Genomic DNA, 26,935 nt, shown 5'->3' with positions numbered 1-26,935 from the left:
TATTGATGGGCGATCAACATGCGACTATTTCACACCGTCAGGTGGCTCAATGGCCGTAACTCTGTAGTGATGCGTTTCCGATTTAAATTCCTTATGGGTAAACAAGCAAAAAGTTAATATGACCATATGAACTTTTTGCTTGTTTACCCATAAGGAATTTAAATCGGACCCAACTCCAAAAGCTTTCAATTTACTCTATGTGTATTTTTGGACTTAAATTCTAAAGAATTGATGTAAAAAGTGTGCTTGAAATACCTATCTTTCTTAAGCAGCAAGAATGCTTAACTTAATTCTTTATTTGCGTACGTTATCTTAATTTCAATATATTAGTATCTTAGTTCAAATCAAATCAATTGAACTGTAGTAATGTGACAATGTAAAAGTTTTCTTAAATAAAGCAGTGTTGCTCAATAAAGTTGAAATAGCCAATGTATGTAAATGTTTGCAAATTCAGGAAAAACATGATATTAAGAGTTATTGTGAGAAGTTTGTTGTAGAATAAAAATATGTGTGCGTATGTATACAAGAAAAATATATACCACTTCTCGGAGCATAACTGATGGTACACAAATATGTGTACCCTGTAATATATTGAAGTTAACTACCAAGTTGAGCTGAAGTTTGCTTAATTGATGATTGTAAATAATTTAATTGAAATTCTATAAAATATTGCTTAGAAAAGTAAACAATATATTTGATTATTTAATTTCTTTAGAAATGTAAAATACATTTAACAAAACATAACAAAAAATGACAAAATGGTTGGACGACACTCACAAATTACCATCAAATTTTAGAACTGGTATTCTAAATGGTCAATCGATTTTAAACATACTAGCAATTTAATATTTTGCATTATGAGTTCTCATACAAACTTTATTGATTCTTTTAAACATTATTATGAATTCGTCTTATGTTTTGGAAATCTATGTTTGACACTAAGATTTTCTGGCTGTTCCTAAGCTTTATGAAACATTCATTAAATTTGTATGCTATTTAAATAGATTTAATTACATTTATTACATTTATGTTCTACTTTTATATATCGTCCTACTTTAAGGATGATTGAATTATGAATATCGTACAGTATCTAAAAAAATACGTTATTGTATACGACCAGATTCTAATGTCTTAGTGATACACATACATGATACAATGTGTTGGTAAGTCAATGAAATATCATAGATGATAGGTAAAAGATAGAATTGAGTTGATGTTGATATTTTATGTATGAAATGTGATGATGCCAGGACTCACGAAGATGGAGAAAGATTTTGTTATTGTTTGTTCCAATGGCAGAGCCCATTGAGTATGTTCTTGTGTTTCTATCTTCCTCTGACGTGCACTCACGACATATATTACCCAATTGCCTTACCTTGATAAATACTAGAGGATGCAGGGTTGGCAGGGGTAGGCATCACCTGCCCTTGGCCATGATTGGTTGAAGTTTGAGTATTATCTCTACCACCTGGTTCATCAATAACATTTCGACGTGTTGTTGAACTAGTGGCAGCTGTTGTAGTACTAACTGTAGTACTTCTTCTAGTAGTAGTAGTAGCAATAGTAGTAGTAGTAGTACTAGTAGCTGGAGATTTAGTCGTCGTGGTAGTTTGTTCAGTTACAGTGTCACCACTTGCTTGTTCACTATCAGGTGATACTTCCGTTTGTTCACTGGTATGCGGTGTAGTAGATGAAGTTTCACTTTTGTCTTCAATAGGTGGACTTGACATAGATTCTGGTTCCTCTGATTCACTCTTGTCCTCTTGAGGACTGATTGTTTGAGTATTTTCTGGATTGGAATCACTTGAATTATCTGAAGACTTTTCATCTTTTACCTCATCCCCTGCCGTATCCCCTGCTTCCTCCCCACCACCGCCCTTGCTGTCGTCCTCACCTTCTTTTGTTTCCCCTCTTTCGCTATCATCATTGTCATCATCCTCCAGTTTCTCCGAAATTGCTAGGCGATTTTTAGGCAGGTACTGGCTAACAAGCTGTGGAAAAAGAAAATATTGCTGAAGTAACTTCTCATAAGATTTCTGTTCAGAGTTTAAGATTAATTAAAGTATGAATTCGCAACAAATTGAAAATTAAATCTTTCATTTTCACAATTTTAGTTGTTTCAAGTCTATCAATAAAGCCATAGTTGTTACGTATGGTTTAGATATATTTCGAAGTATCGCAATAGGCTTTGACACATACTCGAAACAATTGTGTTTATGGAAAATCAAATTAGCTGCTCTCCAGAAATATATTATTTCTAAGGTTAGTGAGTTTGAATTTCAATTTTCAGAAAACAAAACTTTCGTATAATCCATCCTAAAGTCTCTCCTAAGAAATGTTGAAGAGATTAGAACAATTTTGTTGACAATTGGAAACGTCATCCACAAGTACAACGCACAATATACACCACGACAAAAGTCACAAGAGTTTTATTGACTGCTTTGTCCATTTACTCAGACTTTAACGTATCATTTTAGAACCATGGCATCACGAAATGTAAACCTATAACTTAACGCAAGATCTGAATTATATACCCTTTCACCGAGGGTCGAAACCGATCTCACACAGCAAAGGTAAGCACGAAATTTTAATATTTCTGCAAGCTAATGCTTTAATCTGAAACTATATTGTTCATTTTTCTATTTTAGACAAAAATACTTCCTTCTTTTAAATATAATTATATTTTTTCGTGTGTTAGCCATATTCATTTCTAAATAAAAGGAAATTAAAAATCAGTAATTTCTACTCAACTAACTCACCTCAAGCATACCTAAAATATTTGAAAATGAGACACAGGTCAAGTTACTTGGTAAGCGTGTATCAAGCCCGTGTCCTGTCTGTAATGGATTTAAAAACTCATACAAATGATAATCATTAGTTTTTTTCTTCCTTCGAGTCCAAAGTTTGCCACATGACATAACAAATCACAGCATCGGCGGATCCTTTGTGATGTAATTTTCTGCAATCGTGAAAATAAGTGTAATATCCGTATCGTGTGTACAGTAAAACCTGTCAACTTGGCCACCTCTCTAAGTTGGCCACCTGCTTATCTTGGCCTGATTCGTCTTGAACCTGCATTTTCCCATAAGACATTCGTTACTTATTACTCTGTAAGTTAGCCACCTGTCTATCTTGGAAGTTGACCGCATTGAAGCAATATTTACCTATGATGATAATGATAAATTTACCTGAGTATCTTGGCCACGCAAAATGCAGTTTTGTTATTTTTCTTAGCTCTTTCGTATTCCCATATAAGAGGCAGATGTTCTGTATTTGTGACTGGAGACAGAGAAACATGGATTTGCACGATTTGTTCTTGGAGGTCAATGACCAGAACACTACCGTGATGAAGGGGTGGTGAAGGAAGATGTGAATAAGAAAAAGTACGTACAGGAATTCAGGAAGTGGTTTACGTATATATTTGTTTACCCTGTTTGTTTTGGTAAAGCCATTAGCTATATCGGCTCCTTTCATCAGTGGAAAGCTTTATTAATTCCTTGAAATTCTCAAGGTTAAAGACAACAATCTCAATTACCAACTATTGGCACATGACGGCTTGTTGAAAAAGTAGTGGAAGTTTTGAGATATGAATTCCCTTAAGATTTTCTCAAAACATATTTTGCTCCGAGGGAAACACATGTAGCTAATTAACAAGGCAAAAAGAATAAAAGAAATACGTCAACTAGAATGAGTTTCCAGATTATATGTTTCGCCTGGATAACAGAATTGAAGCACATAAGATTTTATCCAAAATGAAAATAAAGCAAACAAAAACAAGAAAGAACAGTAAAAACTAAAAACAAGTGATATAAACTACATATAAATTGTTCAATATATAATTTTGCTCTTCTTGTTTTCAATCTGAACAACTCAGTGTGCTATAGTATCAGTTTCAATAAACTGAGTACATATGCTTCTATTTTATGGTTGTTTGTGTTGTGATTTCAATTCGAATAATTCAGTGTACCAAGCTAGTTTTCAGATTAAACATACTGTACTATTTCTGTTCTAGTACTGTATATTGTTATTATTACTCTATATAGATTATTTAAAAGTAGCTGTCGTGTCATTGCTTATTAAAATTTTACAATCAAGTAATACTAGAAATCCTATTCTAAAAACACATCAATCACACTTACTTTCTATAAGTTGGCCACCTGTCTAAGTTGGCCACTTTTCAATGGAACCGATGATGACCAACATAGACAGGTTTCACTGTATTTAAATCTCATTAAAATGTTATATATTGATGTTCAATGATTCAAGCAAATCTTACCGCTTCCTTTCTCAGTGTTGTTGTAGTTGTTGGCTGTTAATCCTTTTAGTATATATTTCTTTGCAGAATGTTTCTGGAAACTTGTTAAATAAATAGGCAAGAGTTATTCATTTAATTCCCGGACTGATGTAAATATCATAGGAACAACTTACCACATATTCGTGTTTGGCTTCTTCACTGTGAAAGTTGAATTTCAGTGTAAAGAATAAGAAAAGTTCACACTTAGTATTTTCATGGTGCAAACGCCTTTGTATCTATTCATTGAACGATTGAGATTCTGAATCGTTTGCATAAAACTACTGGTCTCTATCTAAAATAATTTTTGTTCTATGCCGATAAAGGTGGTAACCGCAAATGGCTAATTGAACCACTTACGATTTAAAAGGAGATTAACGGAGGAGCTTGACTTATTCTTGGGACGCTAAAACAATTGCTAAAACCACATACCGATAACTTTACTCATTGGATCTGTCATACTCCATTTTGAACTTTTAACATTGGATTCGTACTCCGCGACCACGAAAACCTCTACCTATCCGCTTTCAGTTTCACAGCAGTATTTTGCATTTTGTTAGCCATCTTGGATCTGCCATTTTGAGTCGTACATGTTTAATATCCGATTCGTACATAGCGTCATCTCTATATACCTAATTTGAGATCCATAGCTTGTGTTTTGTAATATGTGTCCGCCATTTTGATTTGTAAACATTTGATGTCAGGTTCGTATTCAGCTACCTTTCAAATCTATATATACTACGTCTCAAAACAATTACATCATAGCTTCCTATTTTGCCCACGTTTTCTGGTGTTTCGGAGCGTACCTTGTTCTGATCTTCAAATGATTGCCCCGCCCTCTATAGGCCCCATCAAAGAGATATATTTTACATATGAAGTGTACTTGGTATGACCTTTCCAACGATATATGAGACATGCAGATTCCTGCATACCACTTCAAGTACTTCCCTTGTAAGAAACGTAATTTCGTTGAATAAGTTTTCCGTTTATTGAACAATCGTAAACAATCGCAAAATAACCTTGGTTATACTGAGGTCCAAGTGCATAATATGATGGCTCTAAGCGAAATTATTTATCTTATAATCATTCATAACTATTATATTATCAGCTTTCGCATATTAACTATCAACAATACCAGAGGCTGATATTATACTTATTTCAAAGTGAGCTAGTTGAAAATGCTCGACACCTTTCCTCTTCTCAAAGTGACCTCTATTGAATCCTCATGTGCAATGCTCATCATGCGTACTTTTTTTATTCCCTTATTTCCTTTGGAAGACCGTTGTTCTGAAGCACGCGCAGTTCACACACCATCATTTTGATGATTCGCCAGAAATTCAAATAACGGCAACGCAGGTTTATGTAAATGTTCAATGTTAGAGTTAGCAATAATGTTTTATTATTAGTGGTTTCTCATGTATACACAATAATGTTCCATGTATAACCCGAGTTAGATTCACACAATTCATACGACTATATGCAAAATCGTGATCTCTTGATTGGAATGTATATTTTCCATGATATACAACTCTTCCATAAAAGCACAGATTCATCAACTGCAATACCTTCTTCTGTCACATAAAAACTTCTGAACTTTTGAACAAGATCTGTCAATACAGGTAAGATTTTGTAAGACGAGGATTAGAATCACATTCATTCATGTTGTATTATCACTGAAGTGTCATAACTCTGTCAGCAAAATAAAGCGTTTCTGCAACATAATTTCACCAAATACTGGCATTTCAAGGACTCGTGAAAAATACATCTGATTTGTTGGTTTTCCGATTATACCTTGCAAAATAAGTAAAGCAAGAGACGTTTTCAGTTCATTAGTCGTTGTATCCACCCAAACCTTATCACGAGATTTATTCTTTTCTTTTCCAGGGGAATGTTTTTCGTCAGTCTTCTGCAAAGCATATTGATTTTTTCCTCAACAATGAGTTCACGTAGTCCATTGCCAAAAAGCTTCTCAAAAATGCACAATGATTCACTGAAATCATTTACATGCACTTTCACATCAACATTTCTCTTGAACACATAACGTTGTCTTTCATATTCAACTGCCGACCAGTTATCATTGTTACCATCATCATGGAAGAACTCTGCAGACTCAGTGAAAGTAGTGATTGATAAGCCAAAGCCTTCCTCATCATCAAAAGACTCATTGTAATCGCTATTCTCAGTCCTAAGAAGAATCTCAGCTATTGTTTTATCAGAGAGGCGTTCGGAATTTCTGCTGCAAGTTCCATTTTACTCTAAATACAAATTGTCAGATCATATGGAAATGCTGCCAGGAAAAATTTCAACCAAAGTTTCCAACGCTCAAGAAATGCATTAGCGTCTTTAGACGAGAACTTTCATTCGCAGGAGTGGTACAGAAATAACTTGTGTCTTTAGACGGGCTAAGATACAAACTGTACATATCTTGTAGCGTCTTAAGACGGGTTACCCACTTAAACCTTTCGTGGGCAGTGGGAAGAAGAGTTCCCGCCAAGGGAACATAAGTGTGATCTTATTTACTCCACTGGGAAGCGATATTTCCATTGGTTGTGAGTCGTTTTCACCACAGAAATGGGAATTGCACTAGAGAAATCACACCTTTGGATTGCTTGGTTGTTTTGACTGCGTGTTGGGTAACATGAAGGAGGTATCGTTCCATTATTTGTAGAAAAAATTGGCCCACGGAAGGGTTAAAGAATTAAGAATGACCTTTCCTTGTTGGATAGTTCTTTCGCTACGACAATTCTTAACCTGGTCTCTTATACATACACTTTAGTCCATAATATTTATATACTTTTGCTTTTAACAATAAAGTTAAAAGCCTTTTAATTTAAGTAATACTCCAACTGTCTCACAATGCTGGATCAAAAGCATAAATTTTGACAGCCTGTTTCTCTAGAAGTGAGCTCGATCTCGCCTTTTGCTAGTCACATAAATGATTACTTTGCAAGACTATTAAGACTATATGATTAAATGATTATGACTATTACTTTGCAATTTGATTTACTTCGGATGCACTTATAGTGCCTCAAAAGTTTGCTATAGGAGTTGAAGCCACGATAGTAATAGTCTTTATAAATGTTCTCCAATAGCCTATGTTATCATCAATATCTTGTAATATATTGACTCTTAACATTTCGAGTTGGGATGGTTCGTATTCACTTTTACTTGAAGTTTCATATTGCTCTGGAGATGAAAGTCTTGTACTGCTGACCAGTTCAATTTCAGGTGCGGACTCTATCTGTCCTTCAAAACCACTATACCTATCCTGTGTATTTTCATGCATTTCTGCGTCATTCCCGCTGAATTTGTGAATTATTATGCCATATAGCATAATTGCGAACTCCACATCCTCGACTCCGATTACGTTTCCATACTCAGCACGACGCAACTTTGTCTCTAACAGTTCAACAACATTCACGGGATTAATTCATCTTATGCTACTGATGTATACTCTTGACACTCTAACCCATAACCGAACACTCCAAAAGAAAGCCTCCTACTTCAGTTATACTATTCACACAACTAGAGTAACTAGTTGTCCGTGCAGGTGCAACATGCCACTGTCGAATGGCGCTACCAGACAACAGATGCGTTTCGTATCAGAATGACCCATACCACTGTTTTAGGAACAAGTGATTGTGATTTATAATCTAAGTTTATTTTCGTGCGATTCTGAGCGTCCGAGGTCACGCACACCCCTTGTTAGCGCGTAGTAACTGACTCGCAAAAATAAAATTTTGCTCTACACAATACTGCCCGACAAAATTGCAGGCAGATATGAATACATGCACTTATTCAAAATACTTTGAAGCGTATTATGTCGAGTTAGAATGTAACTGTTTGACGGCTTGTGTGAATAACCCCTTATGCTACGCCTGTTTGGCACAGAGAGAGAGGGGGGAGACACAGAGAGAGAGCGGGAAACGATAATAGCGAGAGGGGAGGGGATTATTGAGATTACTGAGTCAGAATCAGATGTCAATACTACTGATTAAGAAGAAACGCGGAAAATGAAACCAATAACGACTGTTATAGTCGCTGTTTGGTCGTAAATGTTTTATCCGTAAACCGTCTGCGTGACAGATATATAGAAGCCTCCGAGGGTAATGAAACCATAAACATAATATAATAGTTTGTGACGGTCGACCTTTCCGGCTTTCCTCCCAGAAGGGGCGGAGAGAGGGTCGTCATCCACCACTGCATGTAAGTACCTCATTTCAAACCTATGGATTGTGTAACCCTCGAGTAGGCAACACAATATACACATCTTCTTCACTTTGAATTGCTGACTTCAATTGCAATAAACATTAATAATTAACAATTATAAGTGACAGTTGCTCAATTTCAATTAACACTTAAACGTTTCAATTGTTCCTTTGCGATTAAGAATTAGTAATTACAAGTTTTAATTTTCTGATGACAAATAAATGATTAACTTAATTTCAGTTATAAATCTCATGACTGAATTCAATTTCAATTAATATTGATTGGACAGGAATAAATTGAAACTAATTGCAACTCAATTAATAGCAAACTACATTTAATAGCAATTGAACTACTAAATGTAATTGCAAGTACTTGCCACAGCAATTACTTTCAATTGATTGATTTATTGCAATTGATTTTCATGGCTAGCTACAATTGATAATTATTTATTTCATTTAAGTAAACTTACACATTAGTTGTTAATTCAATACAAATTCGCCCAACAACAATAAATACTCCAATAATTCAATAACATTTAAATTTTATTTACATGGTTAAAATTAACTTTTCGTCGTTGGCTCTATTTGAAAAACAAAAATAAGAAGAAACAAAAATACAAAGATCAGAAACTGCATTTATCTGGTCCTGCAGGACTCATAGTGGACTGGTCTCTTGTAAATAGTTAAAAAGTGACCAAAATCACACGAAAAAGTGGCCAAAAAGTGACCAAAATCTCATCATGCCCCTTTTTCCCTTTACTTCTTCTTTTTGAGCTTCCTCCTTTCTTAGGTTTTCTAAGTGTGTTTTGTAGTTACGGTAAACAAACTTAGCAGATGTAAGAAGCTTCTGAGTAAGTGGAACCAGTTCTGGCCTATTCCCGAATTTCATCATCCCAGACATTATATTTAACTTAGCATTGAGAGTTCTCAGAGCCATAAAATATTCAAATTCATCACTTAATCTTAAGAAGAACATACAAGAAGCATAACACAAGACGAACATGATGAACCACACAAACACACACACACAACGTTGATCGGAGCGTTAACTATTACGAGAGAAAACTAAAATACTATTAAAGAAGAAAGAATAGACACAGAAGGTTTCTCAACCCCACCTCGAGAGCTTAACCCTTTCCGGATCCCGGCTTTTTGGGCTATTTTTTAGACTTTCAGTCAAGCAGCTACTGCATCGTCACTATTTATCCTAGGATCATGGTTCATACCTCATTCTCTTCAGAATAGAGCTTGCTTTCAAATGGTACCAATTGCATGCTCATACCATATACCAGAAGCGGGAAAAATGATGTCAAAGAGAAAATTTCGGAGGGAAATTTTTTTCTTGCACTTTGGTTCCCCCTGGACCCCCCTGTGTAAACGTAGCCATCTAAAAAATCTGATAAATAGTGCTTGGTATACTAAATATGTGTGCCAACTTTCAAGTTTCTATCTTGAATACTAAGGGCGGGAGAAATTTTATCAAGAACTCCCACAATGCCCCAAATTACCACAAAACATTATGATCTCAGGGAAAAAATTTCCTGAGACATCCCTAATTACCCTAGGGTCATGTGTCGCCCATATTCTCTTCTGAATAGAACTGCCTTTCAGGCGGTACCATTCACATGTCTCCATCATGTATCTAAGGCGGGAAGGGATTTTTTATTCTAAATTTCCCTTTTTTCAACTTTTAGCCCCTCTGGACCCCCCTGTTTTAACGCAGAAATCTGAAAAAAAATATTTTAAATACTACTCGGTGGACTGAATGTTTGTGCACAATTTCAATCTTCTAGGTGCAAAAATAAGCCCGCCAAAAAAAATCAGAAAATCGTATTACCCTATACAGAAGTATATTTTGAAAAAATTCACTGAGACGTCCCTAATTACCCTAGAATAATAATTCGACCGTCATTGTCTTCAGAATGGAACTGCCTTTTAGATGGTATGACTCACGTGTCTCCATCGTGTATTAGAGGCGGGAAAATCGTGAAAAACGAGATTTTTTTGGTCTAAAAATCCCTTTTTTCAATTTTCCCCCTCTGGACCCCCTGTTTTAATGCAGAGATCTGAAAAAATCTGATAAATACTACTCGGTGGGCTGAATGTTTGTGCACAATTTCAATCTTCTAGGTGCAAAAGTAAGCCCGCCAAAAAAATATACCGACCATGTCCCATTTTTCCCTATATAGAAGTATATTTTTTTTAAATTCCCTGAGACATCCCTAATTACCCTAGGATAATGATTCGACCGTCATTCTCTTTAGAATGGAACTGCCTTTCAGATGGTATGACTCACGTGTCCCCATCATGTATGTGAGGCGGGAAAATCCTGAAAAACTGGATTTTTGGGTTAAAAATATCCCTTTTTTCAACCCTTTGCCCCTCTGGTTCCCCCCCCCTGTTTCAACTCACAAATCTGAAAAGAAAATCTGGCAAATACTACTTGGTGGACTGAATGTTTGTGCAAAATTTCAATCTTCTACGTTCAAAAATAAGCCCGCCAAAAAATGTTGAACATAGGCTTAGTAAATGAAAAAATAAATTTTAGACTTATGACGTCATCACCTCCTATGTCTGGACGCAGGAAGGTCTGAAACCATACCTAATGTCTTTACAATGCCTCTGGACTTTAAAAACAAAAAAATGGACGAAAAAGCTCAAATAGAAGAGAAATAACGCAATGTACCATGAAAAACGCATATGGTACAAATTGTACCATAGGATTCCCAGTTAAGCATCCACCAACCATCCACTGTGCTTTAGAAAAAATTAAAGTTGAAATGAGAATAAAGCTCACTCTTTCACATGTGGGAGCAAGTATGAAGCCTTCATAAGAGTAATGAGTAACAATTTGATTTTAAAAAGCAACTTTTAGTGACCAACATGAAAAAAGTAACTTTTAGTTAAAAAAGTGACTAGCTATGAGCCCTGTAATGTGATGAGCTAACCTTCAGATTGAAATAGATTTCGACAGCCAGGTATAACAATTGGTCTTCAAAACGATCGTTTTTGAAGGTAAAGTTACGTTGCGCTAACAAACAATTTAAGGTCTTAAAGCTTATAAATTGAAACTTGAATTTAAGGGATTTTGGCCAAGTTTTTTTGCAATCAGGACCACCATGTGCCTCCAAGATAAACAGTAATATAAAGGCTTTCGGACATGTACGTCAACAATTTCTGGAAACAAGAAAAGAGATACCCGATCGGAGCAATTTACTCTCATTTGATCATCGGCAGCCCGTGTTTTGACTCGACAGATTATTTTCGTGCCATTCCATTCGTGGCAAAAGTAAGAAGTTTGAAACTGGAATCTGATTATGCATATGTGCTATCGTTGGACTGTGATTGTAGATACATATAGTTCCAGATGCTAGCTGAGTTCTGCAGTTAGTCGTACCACATTAGTTCTACGTTCTTTCTGAAAATTCACCTCAACATTGTTAGATCCCTCTCATTCAGACTCGGATTCTACCCATTGTCTCCCTTCTCTAATCTCTTTCCACTGTGTTATATATATATAATCACATAGAACACTATTGCTCTCGCCATGTCTAATATACCAATAGTCTACCTTCGCCCTCAGACGTACTCGTTTGCTCGGCACACGGACTCACAGCTCATATTTCAACTTTTACTTCTTAATACTATATTTGTTTACTCGTGTTTTATTTTTATATTTTCTCTCTAACATCAATGTTAAGGAAATTACGAATCTTTAAAAATACATGGGGAGGAATTTTTAAAAACCCACAGAACCTCCTATTTTTTTTTTTTTAATTTTATTCTGACAACTTTCTTGTTTCTCAGTTCAAGAAACCTACGAACACTCAAATTATAAGTTTCTGTTCCAATTAGAAGTGTCTTTCTTTTAAGTTTTTTCATTGATAAATAACTTCATTTGATAGCCATGGGGAAATTTTCTTTCCCCACTTAAAAACTGAAAGTATTCTCTTTTGGCAGTTTTTCTGCGGATTAGTTCCTAGAGGTTTCAAAAGTGTTACATTTCATCAATTTAGTCCTAATGGAAGTGGCTAATGATTATGAGGTATTTCCCCATTTAAATAACATGGGGAAGATATTTCATTTCCCCCATAAGAATCCACTAAGCTTGGAAAATTTTACTTTTGGTGATTTACTTACATAACTCTGTTAGAAACCTATAAGCACAACACATTTCAAATTTTTATTCCAATTCCAACTACTTAAAACATGAAATTAAAAAAAAAAATACCTTTTAAATAGCAACGGGAATTTTTTTTCTTCTCCTCTTAGACCCCTTACAAACAAAAAAAATATTCACTTTTGGTAATTTTTCTGTGGGTTAGTCTATGTAAGCTAAAATTGTGCCAAAATTCATCATTGTAGTTCTACCAAAAGTGCCTAATAATTATGGGGTGTAGAAGACGTCTCATTTAAATTTTTAAATAATATTGGGGGAAGATTTTCCTGTTTCTAATAAAACATCACTAAAGTTGATTTTTTAAATGTTAGTTTCCCTCTTAAAACTATAAGCAGGCTAAATTTCAACTTCACTTCAACCGGAAATACCCGTAATTTTGTGTCAGTTATGTAGCTTTTATTATTACACTGCAGATTACACTCGTTAATGTTGGAGCACGAAAAATAAATTAGAAACAAGTTTCGCTTCTGATACACGATTTTATTTATTTATTTATTTATTTTAGCTTTTTTATATTTACTGTGAGAACTGCTTCAATTTACGAGAAACACATCGTAAACAATTCATAAAATTAGATATTCATATACATTGCAAAATATACTTTCAAAAATCTTGAGAACAGGTAACTAGTAGAAGTATCATATAGTGTACTGCGTAGCCAAGTGACACACTTTGTAGAGTTATCAGCTATAATTTAGAAAGCACAAGAAATGAAATTAGTAAGTCCCCCAAATGCGAAGAAAGTCGTCCTTCATTAAATTTCTTTTTAGCAAATCTGTAATACAACTACACACTGCATTTACAACACCTAATTAATTTGCTCATCATTGTTTTCTTATGACACAAATTAATATTTAATAAAGATCTACTCTGTGTTTTCTTATTCTAAATAGCAATAACACAATTTCTCGCTAAAATTATATTAAGACCAAATGACAAAGAAACCAGACACTAATACGGGATAACAAGCATCCTGCTCACCGTGATATTCCATTTTTCTACTTACTCTTCAAGATCTACTATCATATTAAGTTTCGTTAAGATCACATGAGTTTGTCGATCGCGTACCATATACAGGATGTAACATTATTACATGTCCAAAAGTGACGAGGTGATTGCGGACATTCAAATAAGTAAAAATATTTCGATAAACATAGGTTCGATGTCGCTTCGTTTCCGAGATAGAGGGTGTTCAAATGTCTAGTCCCTCTAATGGCTCACTATGGGAAAGTGAATGGAAATGTTCAATATTGCAGGAATAATACAATCAAATGGAATTATGCCAGTGCAAATACATTTACACTAACATAGAGAATGAAACCGATCAACATTTAAGGTTACTGGGTTGTCAGTGTTGCCAACCTGCTACAAAGTGTTACGTTTTCAAATAGCACTAGACGTCCACACATTAGCATATGGTTACTGACATCAAAACATTCCTAAACATGGGGCAGATCCCGCTTCGTTTTCGAAAGGCAAAGCCTCCAAGTGTAAAGTCAATTAACGGTCCACAATAGGAAACAACGGTTCACAAATCAAAACTCTTGCATTAAAGTGTTATTGTGTCGTTACAAATGAATGCACATGAGAATAACTTACATATGAAGCCAGAAAGTAATTAAATGTTAAAAGCCACGAAGTAACATTGTTGCCCACTTCGTGTGGACTCCTAGTACTATTTGAAAACATAACACTTTGTAACAGGTTGGCAACGCTGACAACACAACAACCTCAAATGTTGATTAGTTTCATTCTCCATGTTAGTGTAAATGTATTTGTGCAGGCATAATTCCACTTGATTGTATTATTCCTGCAATATGGAACATTTCCATTCACTTTTCCACAGGGAGCCATTGGAGGGACTCGACATTTGAACACCCTGTATCTCGGATACGAAGCGGCATCGGACCCATGTTTATAGGAACATTTTTACTTATTTCTATATCCGTAATCACCTCGTCAGTTTTGGACATGCATTAATGTTATACCCTGTATATTCTTGTGACTTTTTTTTAAATAGGAAATTGTCGCTGCGCCAAGAAGAATCGCTATGTGACATTTTTGTCGAAAATGGAGTATGTCGTGCAAATAAACCAGAAACCTGTTAGGCAGCGTCCCTTATATTGTCAGAACTTAATATTCAATTGTTTTGCCACAACAATGAAAAATTATAGATTGAAATTAAAGGCTTCTGGTTCTCAACACGTACGCATTGATCAATGTATACAAATCCTCTATGTGCTTATAAAGGCGTAAATGGTACTACGTAAACTCAAAATATTACTGTTGAAGCAAACTTCAACAATATGCAGTGCATAATATATGCAGAACCAATTTTGTTACTTTTTTCAAGTGTTTCCGTGTATTTGGCAAAATTTTAAGAGTTCGGAATTTCTTTTGTTTCTCCCGAAAAGTTGTGGTTTTAACACATGGCGATTCTTCGAGGCGCAGCGACGAAATCGAAATAAAAGAACGATTATGTTTCTCGTGCTTCTTTTTGATCAAACATACTCATGAAAGTTTGCTTTTGAAAAAATAGAAAATCATGTATTAAATACTGAAAAAAAAATGAAAAGCTTTAAATGAACATAGCAAAATAGGCAAGTATTAGGAAATTCCTTCTATTTTTTTTAAACTTATCTTTATTTAGCGGTCATTTAGAAAGTACTTACCGATTTTCCGGTCACTCCCCTTTCTGTCGGATGGGACCACGCAATGGACAGGTGCGTAAATACATTTAGGATTACTACGACATGGGCGTGCATCGTTGTTCATCAATTACCAAATTGAAAAGCAGTGAAATCTTCTTTTTCTCCGGAAATGCTTAAGAAAATAAACAACATATTATTTTAGCTTAAATCATGTTCAGATAGATATGATTGTTCCTATCATCAAAATTCATATCTGCCACAACTATATTATCATATCAAGGCTACAGAAGAAAATTAGCAAAGATATTAAAGTGAAAGTTTGCTGGGGGCAAGTAAGCTAGAACTACTCCACATGTCAATGAAATAGAATATCTAAAGTCTTCAATAGCATAATTCAACTGTTTCCTTTTACAGTTTAAAGTGTTTATATTAGCTACGAAAGTAATGGTGCATCTCGCAATCTCGATTGTTTCTTTGTTGAAATTTAGCATTTCGTTGCAGCATCAAAGCTATATGAGACGTAAACCTACAGTTTAAGGTCCGATCCGAACCACTATTACGTTGAAATTTTAGCCATCCCGCTAGTCTAGTAGATAATGTGCGTGCCTTTGGTACGCATGAACCCAGGCTTGATTCTCGGTGGGAGAGAACAAAAAATTAATTTCATAACATTCACTTTCATTAATCATCCATTTCTTTAGCCTAAGAAGCATAAACGTGGGACGTTAAACTAAAAAAATAATTCATTTTATTTACGTTCAAATTGTAATTCTTTGTACCGAAAATCAAATATTATATGAGATTACAAGTCCTCTTCACTAGCCATCACGCCAATTGGAAGGGCTCGTAATCTCATAAAAACATTTTTAAATATTAGTATGTCTGATATGTAAAGATAATAATGGCAGTGTATGTCAACGTAAATTGATAGCTTTTCACAGTTGCAATTATTGAATTAAATATAGATTTCGAATGCATTTACCTGCTGAATAATTGTTAGTGTAAGCCTAACATTTGCTCCTTCTTCTTGTAGTAAATTTATAATGTGTCAACGCAATATTTATTATTGTTGAAATAATTACCAAATGTGTTCATTTCTTCTTTTCTATGGTAGAGTATTATATATATGACAAGTGTAATCTGGTTGATAAACAGCATTGTAATTGTCTACTCCATGCTGAATTTGCACGTTGTTTTGTCGTTAAAGTCTCTCTTCATCACCGAAACTATATGAGAAACCTACTTGCAGTTTAACATATCAGAATTATTATGTTTATAAATTCAAACTTATTACGAACAAATAATTAACAATATACGCAGTATAACTACAAAAGACATAACAAAGTAATCCAAAGCTTCTTAACATTCTCTCTCTCTTAAAATTGAACTTTGAAATTTGCTACTTATTTTTCTTTTTTTTTAATGTATAACGGTCTGGACCATTTCAAGATCAAATGTCTTTTTAAAACATTTGTATAAAAGACAATCCAAAGAATTCGTTTTTATTTCTTACAGAAACCAAAGACTAAATTTTTGGTTGTATTTTTTTTAATTTCTACATAGGTTTCACTTCTAAACAGTTTACCTCTCTGCTTTAAGTTGATCATCCAAAAATTTTCTAGAGGATTTAAATTTAGTAGTGCCTGAAACATGAAATGATTTTTTTCTGTTTAACATCCTGCGATTATGCTCTTTAGGCTAAGGGAGACCGATTATTAAGGCAAGTGAATGATGATGGAAGAATCGATGGAATAACAATATGGGAGGAAACGAAAGTATGCCGAGAAAACCCACGAACACAATTATGTCCCCCATAAACTTACTTGTCCGCGATAGAGTCACGCACCAAAGGTAAGCAATCTACCATTGAACTACCGTGCTCATAGTGCCTAAATTAAACACAAATGCATTATTTCAAATTAAACTGAGTGAATCTATATAGATAAATTACAAGCACTTTACTTATAGTGTTTCGGAAACGTATCATTATCTTTTCACTTTGAGACATGAACAGACTATTGTAGCTATAAACCTGTCAAGCTTGCATGAGGGTAGATAATGACAGGAAAGTGTACACAAAATTATTCACGTATTACATGTATAAGGGATATTTAAGGTCTTTTATATACACCTACTCCTTTACCTCAACTAAACTTAATATTGAGGTAAAAACAAATGCAAGAAGTAGTTCAACAATTTGTGACGTACCAATAGCTTCATACGTCAACGAAAAGGACATTGTATTATTTTACGGTTTGTGCTGATAGGTAAATAAACTAAACAACAAATGTTGTTACTGATTCTTGTATTAATATATTGTTCCATTATTAAATACTCATACAACTCAATACGTCAATACATTCTTTACGAGTTCGTGCCTGATATTATCGAACGAAAGTAAACCCGTATATTTGGTAACAATGTTTACATATGAGGTAATTTCTCTATAAGGATCAATTACCTACTTACGATAATCATTTACTTTGTGGAGTATGACCACATCAATGTTTCATTGGTTCTTACTTCCGTGAATTAGCGTGATCATTATATTGTTGTAATGTCAACGTAAAGCTGAAGTTACAAGAGGTAAACGTACTCTTAAAGAAACAGATGGAATATCTTGTCACAGAAGTTCAATGAATCAATTAAACTGACAAAGTCAGGTATCTTTACAGAGGAAGAAAATTAAAAGAAGATTTGATGATAAGGAAATACAGTTTATGAGGAATAAAAACTGTTTGTTTATATGAATCACACTAAGCCGTCACAAGTAAGGTATTGTACTGTTTCTGTTTGCGTAGTGAATCACCTTCGATACATCATATTAATGCTAGTGCTGTTTCTTTTGCTTCTTGTTCTTTGAGTATTTCATTTCTATAGCAACAATAAAACACTAGATGTATTGTGTCGAATAGAGAAATGACAAGTTTAATAATACTTCCTACCATAGTATGGGTCTTTTTATACCTATTAAATCAAGATTAAAAATGTTCATATGTACTTTCTACTATTTCCCCTTTTGTTTTATTTTATATTTAACACCTTTGTATTTAACATGTATTTCATTGTGTATCGAATTGATTAATTCAATGGAAAGAATTATAATGTAGTATATTTTTTTCTAGTTCATAATGGTTAACACCTACTACAATTACCTACTCTTAAACAAAGGAGGAATCAGATTTATTTGTGATAAAAACTTACTAATGATACATAATTGTTAGAACCAGATCATTCATATGATTCATTTTAAATTTAAAATTTGATTTAAGAATTGTCTAACACTATGTTGTGTGATAGGATCACAAGTAGTACACAATACATATACATAATCGTGATACACGATGTCTTCGAATCCCAAGGCATAACCTATCTGAGCGTCAGTGTAGGCTTTGACACAGATTGTAGTTTCCCCTCACTTCAACTATGATTTTTCTCACACATTGTTGTCCTATACACTTTTCATTACACGTAAGCAACAGAACCAGAGCTAGGGGAGTGAGCGTGTGTGTGTGTGTGTGTGTGTGTGTGTGTGTTTTGTTTTTTTTTTTTATATGTTAATAATAAGCAACCTTAAATTCAGAACTTTCATTCATTAAGAAATTAAGTAATTGCTTGATTTTAAATATATGTAGTAACCAAACTATATTTTGAATTTTAAATACAAACATTAAACATATTATTTTGCTCCATCGATCAATATATTCAGAAGTTCACCAAGAAGGCCCCTGAATTTCAATTATCTTTTGCAAAGAATCGAAATTAAACTGCTATTTGCGTGGTTACATACAAAATAAAATTTCACAAGTTTACAGTTATTACTGTAAATTCATGCATTCACCCATTCCGAATATTTTGAATGCATTTCCATAATTGTTCTCGAAGTGGATTTGTATGCAATCAAAGGTAGTTTAGTCAACTTTAACAAAATGTCCAAAATAAACATCTTGAAAACAGCTCTCATTTGTAAAAGAATACATAATGATCGCTTTTGGCTGTTGCAATGGTATGTCCAAGCACCTTGACAAAAATTCAGTGTAGCATAACAAAAACGTATGTTATATGTAAAAAAAAAAAGGGGGGGGAGAAAAAAAGATAGAAGGAAAAGCTTGGTGAGATTATTGTAAAGGGGCAATCAATTCTACTTCACCCCGGGCACCGAAATCTTTAGCTACGGCTCTGGTGAGCAATCACTTCAGAAGTGCCTCGAGTTTGTTACGTTTTAGTAGAGATTCGTGTATAGAAATTCGATCAAATAAATATTTTTGAATCATATCAGGTGGCACTCAAACGTTGAGTTTATTGTTGTACCCACCTTTCTTCAAGTAGTTTAACACTGTTTGGTGATGAATGTTAGGTCATTGGCGATATCATGACTGCTTACATGCCAGGCATGCTCGACTTTTGTCAGAATATAATCCACTTTCGCTGTGACTGCCCAGTACAAGTAACAACTTAGACATCAAAATTTCCAAAACGAAAGCGACTGAATTATCCTCTGTTTCTTTTGTTGACTATCTTGTCCATAGGCATCATAAATTTCTTCATTAGCCTGCGCACCATTAATTATTTATCGGAGTAAACTATAGTGTACAATGCAGAATGTTCACTCAGGAAGTTCACTCATCCTTACAGCTTAGTCCTTACTTGATCATAAAAATTCCAACGATTCTCGCACATCTACTAGTTTCAACTGTCAACTGTCAAATGACGGCAAACTGGCCCGCTGTGACTCATATACTCTTGGTTTTCGACACTAATGCCATCTCGTGTACAAAAGTTTCAATACTTTTAGATGATCTGATATATATAAACTATCAGGTATGTTTTTTCTGAAACATAACGAACTCAATTCATTTCTGAAATGGATGATCACGAGTGATGAAAATGGATAACTTACGATAACAATGTGTGAAATAGGTCCTGTTCAAAGAAAGGAGAAGCTCCACAGTCTGTGGCAAACTCCACACTGTCGCCAAGGAAGGTTATGCCGTAAGTTTGATGGGATTGGAAGGGTATCGTGCATCACGAGCTGATGGAGCCCGGCAGAACGATATGCTCGGACCTATACTGTCGACAATATTAGCGCCAGTACACCTATCATGTCAAAAAAGAAACGACCGGAATGAGTCAGCAATAAGGTTGCCGTATAACATGCTGACAACAGCAGATCGCACGCATCTTTAAAGTCCCTTTAGAAATTGAGAGAACATTGCTTGAGGTTTTAATGCATCCACCATATAGCACAAATCTTGTGTTGTTAGATATCATTTGATTTAGTCTGTGCAGAACTTCCTGAATGGTGTTAAGTTAGTTTCAAAAGAGATCTGTGGAAACCATGTGTCACGATTTTTTGACCTGAAATCACGGAAGACTTACAGCGACCAGATTAATGGTGTTGGTGGAAAAATGGCAGAAGGTCAGGAAAGAAAATGGTGCATACGTAATCTTACAATATTATTATCAAATTTCATTAAATGTATTCTCAAGTTTGACCTTCTAAAACTCAATTCTTTTAAGACAACCTGATATATGTCATTATTTTTGGCTTCATATGCAGGTTATTGCTATATTTTAATTTAAATGAATTGAAGATTGCCCCACAATACTGACACAACACAAGAACCTTTGTGATCCAATAAAAGTTCTATATGATCCCAGAATCCCTGCATCGTAGGTAATCATACTAACCATTAGGTAAAATTATTAACATACTACCTGGACTCACTTTAGAGAAAAGTACTTGAAACTTTCGTCTGAGTGTGATTTATTCAGTGAAATAATACTACGTGTACTCGACAATTCCACATTTCCTGTATATTTTTTATTGATATCATCAAATAGATAATTTTAGAAAATTCCTTCAACCACCATCACATATAATAAGTATAAAAACGACGAGGTGTTATCTAATTTTATCGAAATCATAGTAAGATAAATGTGCATCATGCATTTTGCTGAAGTTTGCTCACAAAATTGCCCCTTGGAAAGATTGTATCGTCAAGATTTATTTCTTTAAGCGTTAAGCAAATCAATGTCGTTTCCTAAGCTGAATAGAGTGTTAACAGTGAAAAGAACTACAATGGTGCCCACGCTTGAATAAATTTCTAATTGCGCTTTTTAGACAAATTTGAAAACACTGGATCCAATGGATTATTCTAAAATATATCAACCCACGGGGTCGCGAGGAAAAATTATCCCAAATTTAGGATATATTGTAAATAAATATAAGTATTCCAAATTTAAAGTCATTTCATCCGTGGCCCCATGGCAGATACGTCTTTAAATACTTCCATTAAATTCAACGTTCACAAATTACTATAAAAAATGCAATTAGAATTTTATGTAAGTGTGTGTGTATTTTTACCATTGGTATTAGCTGTATGTAGTTCTTTACATTTTAATCAAAGTTACCACCATTGATCAGATAGAAAACTATACATATTTCAAGAGTTTGGTTCAACAAATGACTCTGCTTCTCTGTAGTTGTTGCTATACGCTGAGTGAATTTTCGAAGTTCGAGACAATTAATATTAAACTGAAATATGTCCATTTCGTAACGAATATAAAGTATGCCGTTAAATATAGGTTCACTGTGTATTGTGTCTAAAAGATACGAATCAAAAAAAACTCACACGAATCCGAACAATATGTGTTCACGCCAGGAATCGAACCCGTGTCTCCCACGTCAAAGGCGCATACGCTAATCGCTTAGCCCTGAGGGAGCTCCATGACTGATGTTAAAACCAAGTGCAACACTTGCCTCATTGTGATATATTCTACTTAGGCATAAAATGTATTAATTTCGAGTCGATTTTGGGTAGGAGCGGGAATTACTTTTTTTTTCTACCCTTATTCCAATACGGATTATTGGTTCACCCAACTTCTGTAAAATAGATACCTTTGGAAACCTGGGAGTAAATATGGCAGGACCGTGATGTTTACTAGACCATTTCCAGTATATGATGTATTCTAGTAATTGTGAAGACTTATCTCCACCCTGCGCTTGTATCTTACATAGCTTATCATGGTTGCGGACGCCCTTTGCCTTTACTTTTGGAGAATACTCAAGAGATTTCTTTATTTCTTTGGGAGTTGTCCTTGTGCCACTCCTGCACCATATATAAATGTGCATTAATTAATTATTAGATTAGAAATAATAAGTGCTACCTTTTATCCCACTTTAGAGCTCCTTCATGTCTAAGCGGTTAGCGTACGAGCCTTTAGTGTGGGAGACCCGGGTTCGATTCCCGGCGGAAACTCATGTGGTTCGGATTCCACGTTAATCAGTAGGCTCACTCTCATATAGCCTCGCTGCTGAAAGGGATGTTAAACTCAAAATCAACTCAACTCAAATTTTATCAAACTTTAATCTGACATTTCATTCTAGAATTATTGCTGTTTTCCGAATTTTCTGAAAATTTTCGGCTGATCCTAGAGCCGAAAAGAGCATTCCTGCATCCATGTTGGTCTATATTTTTATCTTATTTTGGTGTGTGGAATCATCTCCCGACAGGTTTTGGAGTTGTTTCGCAACACCCTATAGATATATCAACCCGTTCCGGATATTTGATAAATATTGTTGAAGTTTGCAAGACTAAAATTATAAAATTGCGAGAACTTGGTGTAATTACAAATATTAAAAGCTATTCTCGTAATGTTATAGAAGTTGAGAAAAGCAACATTTAAAAAAATAATTTCCTACAACCAGATCATTTTGAGTAGTATGCCTATCTGTATCCATTTATTTTTTTTAATGTCCGGAACGAGTTGAAATATCAGATTGCTGTAAACGGCATTACGATTTCACATTTATTGGAAACCATCTGTGTCATTAAACGTGATACTTTATTTAAGTATGGCTCAGTGGTAGAGCGTTCACCTCTGGCGCTAGGGGTTTCGGGTTCAAACCCTGCTCCCGCCAAGTGAACTTTGTGGTGGACAAACACCGTGTGCGTGGGTTTTCTCGCGGTTCTCCCGTTTCCTCCCACTTTCTTCATTCCATTTCATTCATTACTCATCATCACCGTCTCCTTTAGCCTAACCGGCATAAGCGTGGGACGTAAAACTCAAAAATTTCATTTCATTTTTTTATTTAGGTACCTTTTTAGAAATAAAGTAGAAAAGGAAGTTAAATTTTCGATTCCTTGTAACTTTGTTCTTATTTTAAGAAGTACGTTCTAGCATGGCAGTATTGGATACTAAGGAACTCCCAATGTGTATTTACACATCCGTCACACTTATGCTATTACTGCTGTAAAAGCAACCAAACTTTAGATGTCTACGAATCTTTGTAAAATTAAACGTCCTTAGTTCTTAACATTGAATAGTAAATGTAGTATTGTAAGCTTTTGTTTAACAAGTAGATGTGCAATATATAATAACCTGACGTAGTGCCATTTACTAAATATATAAATTTCTGTTAGATTGGCAACACTGTTAATCGGGTAGTGTTGTTAAATATGATATACAAAGTCCTCTTGTCGATATTTGCACGTTACAAAATTTCATTGAATTTTATCTATTTAAGAGTTGCAAGGATTTCAAGATAAATGGTCCATCCTGTATATACACAAAAGGTGGGTAAGGGACACTGGTGGCTCTGTAGTAGAGCGCTCACCTCTGGCGTGCGGAGTCTATCGTTCGATTCCAGTTCCTGTTAAGTAGATTTTGTGGTGGACAAACACCGTATGTGAAAGTTTTCTCGGGGTTTATCTCCTTTTCTCCCTTTCATCATATAACCATTACAAAAATTGACCTGTACACAAAACCACCACCATCCTGTACTAAGACAAAACGATACTAATTTAATAAGGAATCCATAGACGAAGGAAAACAAAATAATGTTATCACTATGACAATAATGTCATTGACTATAATGTTTATTCTGTAACCATAACGACGGTAATATAGGCATATAAATCTTACTTTATGATCCAGTGAAAAGATTCTTCCATTGTCTTGATTTCTCAGATGAGAAGATAGTGCGAAACGTTCCTGAAAGGTCGTTGCACTTAGTGTATTAACTTACATCAAACGACATGTGCGTTTGTAGGAAAATAAAGGACTAAAACTGATATTCGTAAAATGTGATTAATTATCAGGACGTGTTATCAGTAACGTGCAAGCATTCTAAATTATTCAGTATAGCGACCGCTTTCAATGTCCCTCAGTGAGCTTTTACAACTTGTCAATATTATCCCGTCGTGTAAAGAGCTTCCTTGGGTCATCATTCCGGAAATCGATGGTCGCTTAGGAGCTCTCGTGCGGAAGCAAGGGCCGTTGGTAGAAAGCTGGGGAACAATGCATCGATTTGCTATTGACGGGTAAACATGAGAAATTATGTACGACTATACTTACTTCCTCTTCCAAAAGTCATTGACCTTGCAATCTGTTGGCGTATGACTCAAGTAATTTCAAATTACTTCTTCTCCATTACAAGAATGAAGAGCAAATATAACTCTGACAATAATATACCTCAAATAACTAGGGTTACTTCTATTAATAACAGAATTGAAATAAGAAGAGTAGAGCTAAAACTACACTAAGCCGCAGCACATGAATAGCTACTGACAGATTTCAGTTAGATGATAAATCCGTCAGCTCATAGACCTACATTTACTGATTTTCTACTCTGAAGTTTTCTGCACCTTAATTCAAATTACTGTCCAATTGTCTCACAAAGTTGCACCAATGGTGAGACACTTAAGAGTGTCTTTGATTCAACTTTACGTATTATTATTATTATTATTATTATTATTATTATTATTATTATTATTATTATTATTATTATTATTATTATTATTATTATTATTATTTTGAAGAAGTAAGTTGTTATCTGAAGAACAAATACTAATGATGACATAATAATTATACGTTTATAATGCAATATCTGTATACTTTTTCTCTCAATTCTTACAAAGGATGTAAGTATACACGAAACACATAACCCAGCGAAAACATATTTATCAGCCTATATGAGTTGTGCGACATACTTTGCTATGTAAATAAAGAAAAAATAAAGAAATTTTGTCATTTTAACTCAAATAACCCGGTTGATATGAATAGAAATTAAGATAAAATATATTAAGATTGTGTGCGTAAACTATGGAAATGCATGTTAATTAAATGAGGTACTTCTATTGCATAAGATAAACTAAATTAGCTGAAATATTCCAAACAACCTTACGGCAATTAGAATCAGAAATGCTCTTCTCTATATTTTCCAATGACTATTAATAATAAACAGTGAGCCGATATGCTTCTTATCAAATAACATGGATACAACATAACCGAGCGAAGTAGCTCAAGTGGTAGAGCGTTGACTTCGCATTCGGGAGGTCGTGGGTTCGAATCCCGCTGCCGACCATCCTGACTGAGGTTTTCCAGGGTTTCCCTCAGTCCTACCAGGCAAATGCCGGGATGGTACCTACTAAACAGGCCTTGGCCGATACCTTCCCAAATCCTTTCCATTGTTATTGTTGTTGTTGGATATCCAGTGTAAAATGGCCTCGGAGCTGTATCTGGTAATTGTTAAATAAATAAATAAATAAATAAATAATTTAAACAGTGCTAACTACTTATTGTCTTGCAATGCTCCGTACTGGTTAGTGCACACGTGTTTGGTAATTTGGTGTACGGTCCTGGGTTTAAATCACAGAGGGAAACAACATATTCACTATTAATTGAGCATCACGAGGCAATTAGAGTGTTGTCTAAATTAAGATACCTACAACGGTCTAGAAAATCAACACTAATGCTGGAAGTATGTGAGCTAACCACACATCACTTAATTGAACGTGCACCATCTGGTCATCTGGTCAATTATAGCCTTTGGTGAGTTGGACCGTAAAGGAAATTGTATGCTATCTCAGTTTACAACTTACCAGGAAGTAAAGGAAAATAAGTTAATTTTGCCATGTGACACATTATTCCCTTGGAAGATCTGCAACCAAACCTACAATGACTTCAAACTGGTTTCATAATCTTAAGGTTTTGTACGATGAAAAGGAAAAACCTTAGAAGCTTGGTGAGTCAATATTGAAACAGTGATTTCTTCTACAGAATTAGTGAAAAATAAATTAAATTTTTATGGTCAAAATTTCAATATTCAGTTTCTGTAATATCGTTCGAGCATAACGGTCGTCAGTACATTTGGAAAAGTTTGCCTGATTGGGAAAGATATTTAAAAGGATATATTTTTGAATTGAACTTCCTATTCGTAATCATTTGAAGTAGGTTAAAACTAACTTGACTATTTTTATTTAGTTTATATTTTCAATCACGCTTCATTATCGATTTAATGATACTATTACATTAAGACTGAAATTATTTTGAACCTAGTCACGTTGTTTCGTAAAATGTACTTTAAAATTCTTGTGTTGTTAGGAAGAAGTATGAATTTCTCTGTAAACTTAAGTAATCTCTGCAAATAAGGTGTGAGAAAATAATTGTAAGCTTATTTCTAGTACAATTCTATGATTGGTTAATACTGTTAATACAGGTATTCAGAATTCCAAAGGCTATCAAAGCCAAATTATTTCCTTTTCGCCGCAAGAATTATAATAAAAGATATGGACTACTATACTAAATTTTCTCGCTTTGA

At 34.5% G+C, this 26,935-nt stretch overlaps 1 protein-coding gene across 2 annotated transcripts in view; it reads right to left on the bottom strand.

Moving 5' to 3' along the window:
- Nucleotides 1-26,935, bottom strand: part of LOC145687693 (MAM and LDL-receptor class A domain-containing protein 1-like) — a 110,241-nt gene that overhangs the window by 48,818 nt on the left and 34,488 nt on the right. The window contains exons 2-3 of one of the 2 annotated variants that reach the window (XM_081761149.1): nt 15,352-15,502; nt 1,376-1,991 (exon numbers count right to left, since the gene is read on the bottom strand). In XM_081761149.1, coding sequence (XP_081617275.1) covers nt 1,376-1,991; nt 15,352-15,444 — 709 coding nt within the window. In that variant the 5' untranslated portion in view covers nt 15,445-15,502. The remainder of the gene's footprint in view (nt 1-1,375; nt 1,992-15,351; nt 15,503-26,935) is intronic. The other variant, XM_081761150.1, reaches the window with a different exon arrangement.

Source organism: Thermobia domestica, chromosome 6, assembly GCF_964235325.1.
Source record: "Thermobia domestica chromosome 6, izTheDome1.hap1.1, whole genome shotgun sequence".
NCBI classification, from domain to species: domain Eukaryota; kingdom Metazoa; phylum Arthropoda; class Insecta; order Zygentoma; family Lepismatidae; genus Thermobia; species Thermobia domestica.
Note: the sequence above shows the minus strand (reverse complement) of the source record. Positions and strands in the feature narration are given on the sequence as shown.